Here is a 9,753-nt window from a genome sequence, read left to right as displayed (position 1 = left end):
TTTGGGACTTGAAAATCCAAACAGTTTTCTGTGATATTTGTTTGGTTTCTCTTCAAATTCTCAAATCTCCACCAGTGAAGTTCCCAATAATAAATAAAGGTTTTCTTTTCTCAACAAACAGGTTTCACGAGAACCTTGATGTTTGAGTTGGAAAACAGCTGAAACTAACCAAACGACAAGAACATTTTTTAAAATGCATTTATAAAAGCATGAGGGAAAAGTACAAGCAGAATAACAAGAACTAAGATCAGTCACAGGTGTGAATGGTTCTTAGTTTTTCTGTGTTAGCCTTGCATTAGACTTGTAACTTGTCCAGGGTTTATCCCGCCTTTCCCCTTTTGACAGCTGGGACAGACTTCGGCACCCCCGCACCGCTAATTTGGATAAATCAAAGAAAATAGATGGAAGGATCTTTTTAAAATGCAATTTATACACCACGTGTAAAAGGTTGAGGGAAAATTATGGAAGTTACCAATGGAATAACAACAACTAATAACAATTAAAACAGACTTGCACTTTGTCTTGATGCATGCTTGATCATCCAGGTAAGTAAATCCCACAAGGTTGACTCTGTTCATCTGGACGTAACGTTTTCAGTGGGAGAAACGTTACGTCACTCATCCAAGTGACTTCTTCACTCTCAGCTGACTGCAGGTTTCCCCAACCTTATAAACAGTACATTTGCATAATGACTGAAACCAGCACCACTGAATGAACAATGGGCTGGGAGGTCAGTTCCTTGATTATTATTAATATGCAAATTCCCATGACCATTGATCAACAACTATTGTCCTGGCCTGACGAGATAGCTCTTCTGTCAGGCCAGGACTCCGCAGTCTATTTACACCTACAGGCCAGTGGACACTCTTTCAATGAGGATGTGCACATCCTGGACAGGGAGGAACGCTGGTTTGAGTGCGGAGTCAAGGAGGCCATTTACGTTAAAAGGAAAAGACCATCTCTGAATCGAGGAGGGGGCCTGAGGGTACATTTTCCACCATCTTACAATGCTGTGATTGCAGCCATTCCCCAACTCTCTGGCTATTGATCAGTGGTTGCTGATTAATGGTTGTTGATCAGTGGTCATGAGTATTTGCATATTAATGATCAAGGAACTGATCTCCCAGCCCATTGTTGAAACTATGCATCAACAGTACATTTGCATAACTGTTTATAAGATTGGGGAAACCTGCAGTCAGCTGAGACTGAAGAAGTCACTTGGATGAGTGACGAAAACGTTACGTCCAGATGAACAGAGTCAACCTTTTGAGAGAGACTTGCACTTTATGTGATAAACATCTCATCTCAGGACAATGACAAATACATTCAATTTTTTTAAAGCCCTTCTTTTCCTCAAATGAACTAATTCTGCAGATTTACAGTAGTAAACACTAATATTTGTTACTCATTTATAATATTTGTTACATGTCAACGATGCTGGAGTTATTGCGTCTGTTTAGTTTTATGAGGGTCAAAACTTCACACCCTGCTTCCAGATGTCTGACAAATGGAGAGGATGTTAAATCTGGAGAACTTCCTCAGTTAGTTTCCTCTGTCCCCCATCTTGATTTACGCTCTCATGTCTTGCCCTTCTTTTGCGACTTCTCCAGCTTCCTGCCCAAATTCCAGAAGGATGGCATCATCTACGAGCGATCCTTCCTAAACATTATGGCGGAAGGAGGGGGGGGAAATGAGCAAAAACAGGTGTCACCTCTGAATAGGCCTTTACCCGACCTCCCAGGAGCTAAATGGCTTGGCTGCCCCCTACACAAGGTGAGTATGACATTAAACAAAATGATAGGCTTTGTTAATGGCATCACGGTGCACGGATGGCTGTAAAACAAAAGGTTTAGCAGCTTCTTGTTTTGGCTCGGTGTTGACAGAAAGGGTGGTGGTTGAAATGATCCGTGACAGTGCTCCGGGGTTGATGCGGAGTGCATCAAAATGTTGTAATGCTGCTAAAGGAAAATGAGAAATAACTATGGGTGCAGTTTATTTGCTCCCAAAAGGCTCTGCACGCGCAAACTGTACAACCCAAAGTCTTTTCACTATTACATCAATTTAAACAATTAATTTGTTAATATTCCCAGAAGTAAAAAGAAAAACAAAACAATTATGAACAGATTAATTACATTTGCATTTATATAATTCATGAAAAAACTCAAGAAAAAAAAACATGTAGCAAAACAATCAGTTTCTGATTGCCCTGACCAACCAATACATAAACTTAATCTAATTAACGTAAGACAATCAGAAAATGGAAAACATAAACAGCAGAAAACAAATTAATTGCATGATTGATAAGCAGACACAGTGAATGAGGGGGGAAAGGTAAAAATGAAAGAATCCCTTTTTATAAACAGACTTGCGATTACATTTTGAAAACCAATTATTACTTCAATTAAAAACAGAATAAGCAACTAGAATAATTAACCAGCAACTTTTTTTTTCTTAAACTTTAGACCTGTAGTGCAGAGTTTTTGTCTCTATTGGGAAGTGAGATCGGAGTTTCCTTCCTCTTTTTTTTGGATGTTTCCGGTGTTTGAACACTGTAGACTCAGACATGGTCTCAGCTGGATGAGCTTACTCTGTTGCTATTAGTCGTTCAACTGTGGAAAGCCAACTATTGCTGGCTGATGTGAAGCACGTGCATCAGTGTACAGATGTCTCCACAGATACTGGATTTAAAGCTCTGGAATGCTGTGAAGTACGTATAGATTGAGACAGCATTAAGAGGCTTTATCAGCAATGTGGAAACTTGCTTGGCAAATGTTCATATATGTACAGGAAATACATTTACTGTATAGTCCCTCCCTTCATCATGCATTATAAACTAAATTTAGTTTTCCAATTTCTCTGAGATTCTCTGAATGCAAATTTGTATTCATTTACAGACTATCAGCCAACTGTAGGTTCCACGCAAGCAGGATTCTTAAAGATATGTGTGCATGTAGCTATTTTTGTGTTAAATATTTGTAAATGCAAAGTAGTGCCAGCACTCGTTTGGACGATTTAAAATTTTCCACTGGCATTTTTTTAAAAATCTGGCAAACTGTTATGAGTAGGATACAGTGATGAAAGCTTTTATGTGAAACACATTAGCCTGATGTTTACGGTTAATACAGATATGATTTAATTGAGGTTAATTCTTGCAGTGGAGAAGTGCCATTTCCATATTTCAGAGATGTTTTTGGAACTCATTATGCAGCTTTTGGCTGAGAACTGAAGCAGATGAAGGTTACACGAAGACGATCACCTTTAAGACGGGGGGGTTTGTTGGGAAGAGATCAGAGCTTTTCTTCCCAAAAAGGATTTTTGGAGAGCCTTTCAGCAAGGTGGTAGAGCCGCAAGTACTGGAATTATTAATGGCAAACAGAAAGTGTAGTTTTGTTTTGCACAGCCAAGAGAAATAACTCCTTAATTACTGGAACTCGTCCATGGACATTCTCGACATTTGGCCAAAACATATTAAGGACTGATTGTTTCATCGATTATTATTATTATTATGCCCAAGAAAAACAACATTTGGTCACTGATAGCATGCTGTAGGAAAAAGGAAATAAATCTTTATGTTACAATGTGTTGCCCCATTCTGAGGATTGCAGCTGTGTGGGAAGAAATATTGGGCCATAGTTGCAAGTCACTGAGTTAAACTAAATGCATGGAGATCTAAAGGCTTCAAACAAGTCAACAAGTAATACGTACTCTGAAAAAACCCCACTATTGGGCAGCATGCAGCCCGGTTTGACTCCTGCCCTATGGTAGCTGGGACGGCCCCCCGATCACCCGGATAAGCACAAGTGGCTAAAACATGAATGTGAAAGTGAACTTAAACAGTTTAGAATAAATCCCTGGTTTTGTTAGTACCGTATTAATTTTTCTGAGCTTTTTTACTTTCTAGAGACATTTTTATTGTTCATCTTCTTATGTTTATGTCAGTTTTTTACTTAAGCAACTTTATTTTTTCATTTTATTCTATTGAACCATTTTCTTTTAGAGAAATTTTACTTTATGGAGATGTTTTTTTGTGTCATATTCTACTTTATCGAGCTAGTCTACTTTTAGTCTACTGCAACACTGGAATTTTCCAACATTTGCATTAAATTACATATGTTTCCCAATGATATGACCTTCTTCCCTATTCCCAATGGGATGTACACAATGCCTTTTTTTTAAACATTTATGGTTTTGAACCAAATTCCATCCCTGGATAAAGGAAACCACAATATCCAACAACAGTATATGAGCCTAAGTATCCAGCCTACAAGGTATGAGCTGAAGCCTGAAAGCACCTGTTAGTTCTGACTGGGTCTGAGTGCACTGCAGTAAACCCTGGGAGGGCTGTGCATGTTCCATATTTCAGCTGTATTTGAATACCAATGTGGAATGAGACAGCTGAAACGGCATCCTGTGTTCTTGTAAATCCACACTTGTCAGTGCCAAATGCCCTCATAAATGCAAGCGTGAATGGCCGGGTATTCATGCGAGCTTCCTCAGTGAACCTTAAAGGATGTGGTCTGAAGGTTATCATCGACAGTCTGCGACTCAAAATTTCAAAGCAGAAATAAGCACACAAAATCCCCTCTGTTGTCTCACTGTGATCGTGGCATTGTTACACATGACATGTATAATTCCTTCTTAATGTCATGCTATTAACCCAGTAAAAAGAACGACTGCTGTGAATGTTAAAAGCGCAGGATGAGGTAGAGGGATCAAACTGCTTCCAGCTCTTTTTCCTGTGTACCTATATCTTAGTTTCTCTTAACACATGCAGGCTGTTGTCTTAAGCAGCATTAATTGTATTTAGTTAGGATGTCACCTTTGGCCTGAAGAACAAAAACAGTAGCAGGGAGCTGCTCAACAGGTCCCCTGTGAGTCACAGTGGGAATAAGGTTGGACTTAATAACAGGAAACACGGTGGTGTTTTGGGAGATTATCTCATTGTATTCACCAGGTCGGTTACACGGGGGGAGACAGCGCCGTTACCCACTAGCCAAATGTTTGTTTCAGTTATGTTTGTACATCAACTGCTACACCATTTCCCCCCACGGGAATTAATGATTTCATCATGTTATCTCCTCTTTATCCATCAAACTCTCTCAGTTTGTCTTTCTGAAAAAGACATCAGCAAGCAGCCCTGACAGGTTTGACATCTGACTGCAGAGTCCCTCGTGGTTAATTGGCGACACGTCTGATCAGGGTTCAGAGTCGGGGCTGGGAAGAAAAGCTGGGGAGGGGGAGCGAGACAGAGGCAAGGCGAGGTTGGAAACAGGATGGAACAGCCTTCTGTTTTATTCTAAATTTGATATGTACAGGAAGAAGTGGCTGCATACATTTCTTAATAGATCATGTAAAAGTTTTCTGAAAAAAAACCTCCAACAACAACAAACACAACAATTGCACATCAGCATCTAATAACTTCCATTTGTTTTGAGATACTTTAAAACACATCCTGCTGCAGTATGTTTGAAGGCATATCAAACAGAGTACAAATACAATGATAACTGTCCGCAAGTGTTGGCTCTTACAAATATTAAAAGAGAAACGTTCAGGAAAGTGTACCCTTAATATGAATTTTAAAAAAAAACAACACAAAATCCACTGCAATTTGTGTGCTGCAGTGTCACTGACAGAAAAAAAAAAATCACATCATAACCTTCTTTGTGTAACATTTTGTGATATTATCTCAGGCACTTATTGATATAACAGGAACAGCTGAGCAGCTAAATCCACTGTATCCTTCTAAATATGCTGGTCTGCAATTTGTGTTCACAGCAGGAACCAAACACTTGGCTAAAATAATGTGCGCAATGGAGAATGCTTTTACTCTCATCTGCACAGCTTGTGTCATTTTTTTTGGTACGTTTTTCATCGGCTTCATTCTCAGGTGGGTTTAAAAACCTTCAAACTGGGAAGACGGCCCCCCCTCCCCAAAAATCTGTTTCTATCATTGCACCCATGCACACATAAGTATGTGCGCTGAACAATATTGCTAAGTTTAAACCTGGAACGATGCCACTACAGGTTCAATTTTACTTCATCTCATTCATTACCCTTACCAGGCCTGCATCTATCCCAGCGAGGGTCTTCATTAACCAGCAGGAGATCATGTTTATCATGCAGCTTCCCTCTGCATATGGAGACGGTGTGGGAGTGAAGGGTGATTATGCACTGCCCGTTTGTTCTCTGTAGCTTTTTCTGTATTTCCCTTTTGTTTAAAATTTGACCCCTGCCCCGTTTCATTTGTTAGCTCGGAGGCAGACACAATCACGTCACAAACATTATCGCTGTCATAGAAAGACGAGCACCGAGTAAGAGGTTGCCACCTACGGCAGCAATTATAATAGTGGGCTGGTGGCAGTATTTATTTATTTATTTTAAAGTATGTGTCATCGATGCCCAAGCGTTTTTTCCCAGTACACCTACAACATCTGGCTTCAGTGATTAGTGCCTCACGAAAAGTTTTCAATCAGCAGCTGCAGAGTTGGGCCAGAATGGAAATTTTATCTAGTCTTGCAGATATTTCTTGTTTAATTTCTTCCGGTTTTTTTTTTTTTAAGTTCTGTTTCCTCACAAAATGGAGAACAACAACAACAACAACAAAATAGAGAAAAAAGTCCTTCTCAAGGCTGTCACAGCAAAAACCTATGAAACCAGTTCAGTTTGAACAGAATCAGTGGGTTTGTCAGGAGGTCCGACGTAAATCTGTGTGCAACCTTTTCATTTTCATAACAATCTTCTTCAATTTTAAGCGGAGCCATTGGTAGAAAAGGAGAGGAAGACATTTGAATAAATCAAATGTAAATAGCTAGCTAACAATAGACAGTTCGACAGCAAGCAAAATAAACTGAAGCGCTATTGTGACTAGTGTGCGTTAGCATTATTCCAGCCTGAAGATTGCTGTGGAATCTTCACCTGTGTCACACAAAACCCCTGCTGCCCGGAAAAGCCACTTCCATGGGAACTCCATGCAGGGCGAACGGCCAGATGACCCTCTCACCTTGCGTAATGATTAATGAAAGCCTGTTTGTTTACTTGTGAGCCTGTGGAAAGATTCCATATTTGTACCAGCTGCACAGAGAAAGAGGTGGTAAACACAAAGTTAGCATAACCCACTAAGCCTGACTGCCATATTAAGGGAAACATTTCAGGAGGGTTAAAAGGGAGTTAAAAATGTTCGAAACGTTTGTTTGGAAAGAACGGCTTCTTTCGTTCTGCTATTGTCAAGAGAAAAGTCCTATTTCATCGAGCAAACTCAGATCTAGACACTGCAAAATGTGAGCCAGTAAATAAGCTGTTGTTATTTTGTTCTGCCCTGTAAAAGCTTTTGGCATTCAGATTATCTATTGACTGATGCTTTTTTTTTAAAGTATGATAGCCTGTTTACCTGTTCCCTCTTTTTAAATTATTATGGAGAATGGGGCCGACTAAATGCTAACAACTGCAAAAAAAAATACAAAAAGCAATTATAGCAATTGAAAGCAATTAACTCCCAAGGACAGTTTTGCCTTTTGTTAAAACTGGGAAAAAGCTCCAGCTAATCTCACACTCGGAGGCTCGTTGTCTCTCTTCCCATCTTTATTCTGTGTCTTTTTTTTTTTTGGCTTTTATTCCACTCTTTATGTCAGAAGCCGGGCCCTCTGTCGATGCCTCCGGTGGCAGCGTTCTTTGGCTCTGGCAGGCAGCAGGTGGCTTGTGATGAAAAATTCAGTGCAGAGCCTGACTCGGGAGACGAGGAGGAGGAGGGTGGCACCGTGTAGCAGGAGGAAGAGTAAGGGGAAGCGAAGGTGTGAGATGTGCAAAGAAGGGAGAGCAGGGGAGCAGAGGATAAAGGTAGGGGTGTTGAGGTAGAAAAAGAAAATAGGAGCGTAATGAACAGAGAGAAGACGAGAACAACGCAGAGAGGATGAGGGCTCCAGACAGACAGGCGGGCGGGCCGGCAAGTCAAGCCCAGAGCCAAGCAGAGCGGCCAGGCAGAGGATCAGAGCTGTCTACCCTCTCTGCCTGAGCCTCCTCCATGGAGATAACACAAAATATGAATCATTTATGAGGGGGTCTTTTTTATTAATAACACACACAATGCGCCCCGCTTTCTTTCACACACTTTGCCTTGTTTTCTGTGCTCCCTGTGGAGTACTGTGCGAGTTGTGTTGCTGTGGAGAGAAGACTAAAAGTAGAGAAAACAGAATGCTGATAAACACCGGCAGCATCTGTCGGGGCTGAACGTGACAGGTGGGCAGAGTCATCCGCGGGACACATTCTTGATAGTGAAACATGTACCTTGTCACATGCCCACATGCAAAACCCACACAGAAACTTGCGCCTCCCCGTGGGCTCAAAAAAGCGCCCACTCACTTGCCTGTCTGCCCATTTGATTGTCAGTACACGACGATGCCAGATCTCGATGAATCAGAGTCCTGGACGACTGCGAACAAGCTTCGTGTCCGTGAATGCAGAGAAGGCACTGTTTGTAGGAGGGTGAATGACTGACTAGTATAGGTCATCCTCACAGCGGAGGACTGAACACAAACACCCACATACCGAGTACACTTCACAACTGTTTACCTATAAGCTCACTGCTAAACTATAAGACCTCTAGGTTGTCCCCTGTCAAGATTCATAGTGTCTATTTTTCTTTCTTCAAAACAATCCCCTTGGCTCTAATCGGTTCGTTTGGCTCTTCATCAACCAGTCCAATGATGCTCTTCAAGAATAAAAAAGTCTTCCTTTCTCAGAACCCAATCTATTAAGCCTCGCTAACTGTGAAGGCGAAGGTGGCACGTCGTGTCGGTACGGCCCTTTAGGAGAGGCGGGGTCTTTCAGATGTGCCGTGTACCCCTCATAGCTGCTGTTGCCAGCACTTTCCTGCATTAATTTCCCTTTGGCTTCTTGCTCTCTGCGTCTCTGCTCCTGCCTCAAGAGCTCCTGGGCCTCCAGAAGGACTCTGGCATTGACACCGCCTCCACCTGGATAGCCGTTCCTGGAGCCCTGGTAGCTGGAGTACCTGGGGTTGTCCTTAGCAGTCTGGAACCCTTCACCAGGTGGGTATGCCTTTTCCCAAGAGTCTTGGGAGATGGTGCTAGGGTTCTTCCTGGGTTGCCTGAAGTAGAAAGAAAAATACAGCAAGGGTAAATGTGAAACCGCTTTTGACATATTCATAAATAATTAACTCTAGGTTGTTTTTATCACCTCATTTTCACTCCGTATTTAGTTAATCACACCATCAGCAATCTGGAAACCTATCAGTTTCCAGTCCTTGCCTTTGGATATCCTGGCTGTGACTTCCTGTTACGTTGTCCTAGGATGATAGCTGACAGTTTCGATAGAGATTTCATTTTTGGCACGTGCGATCCCTATTTTGTTCAAGAACCGTTTACCTGCAAGTACACAAAGCCTCCTCTCCTCTTCAGTCAAGGCTTTCTTGTCTATAGAGTCAAGATATTCATATACACAATCTGTTTTTAGGGATGATGCCACCTGTGGTTATTTTCTGAATATATTTGCCTACAAACTGACTTCATCAGTTGTAGCAAATGCTGCAATTCATAGTGTAGGTTTGATAACATAGAAAGGGAAGCACTTTTGAAGCTGAGTGTAAAATATCACCAGTCTTATGTCAAAGTCAGCTTTTTTTTAAGCTTTTCCTCTCTGGTTCTTCTTCAGAGGGACTAAAAAGCGACGTTTAAAGCTCTGGAAAAATCTACGAGCGTTAGGTGAGATATTTTTTGTACAATGACTCGAAATTATGCCACG

At 41.3% G+C, this 9,753-nt stretch overlaps 1 protein-coding gene across 1 annotated transcript in view; it reads right to left on the bottom strand.

Annotated features, from left to right (window-relative positions):
- Positions 1-5,269: 5,269 nt before the first annotated feature.
- pard3ab (par-3 family cell polarity regulator alpha, b) overlaps positions 5,270-9,753 on the bottom strand; it is a 233,486-nt gene continuing 229,002 nt past the window's right edge. The window contains exon 25 of the mRNA XM_013912826.1: positions 5,270-9,100. Within this exon, the coding sequence (XP_013768280.1) occupies positions 8,707-9,100 (394 nt within the window). The 3' untranslated portion in view covers positions 5,270-8,706. The remainder of the gene's footprint in view (positions 9,101-9,753) is intronic.

Source organism: Pundamilia nyererei, unplaced genomic scaffold (assembly GCF_000239375.1).
Source record: "Pundamilia nyererei isolate P.nyererei 1_Seehausen unplaced genomic scaffold, PunNye1.0 scaffold00103, whole genome shotgun sequence".
Taxonomy (NCBI): domain Eukaryota; kingdom Metazoa; phylum Chordata; class Actinopteri; order Cichliformes; family Cichlidae; genus Pundamilia; species Pundamilia nyererei.
Note: the sequence above shows the minus strand (reverse complement) of the source record. Positions and strands in the feature narration are given on the sequence as shown.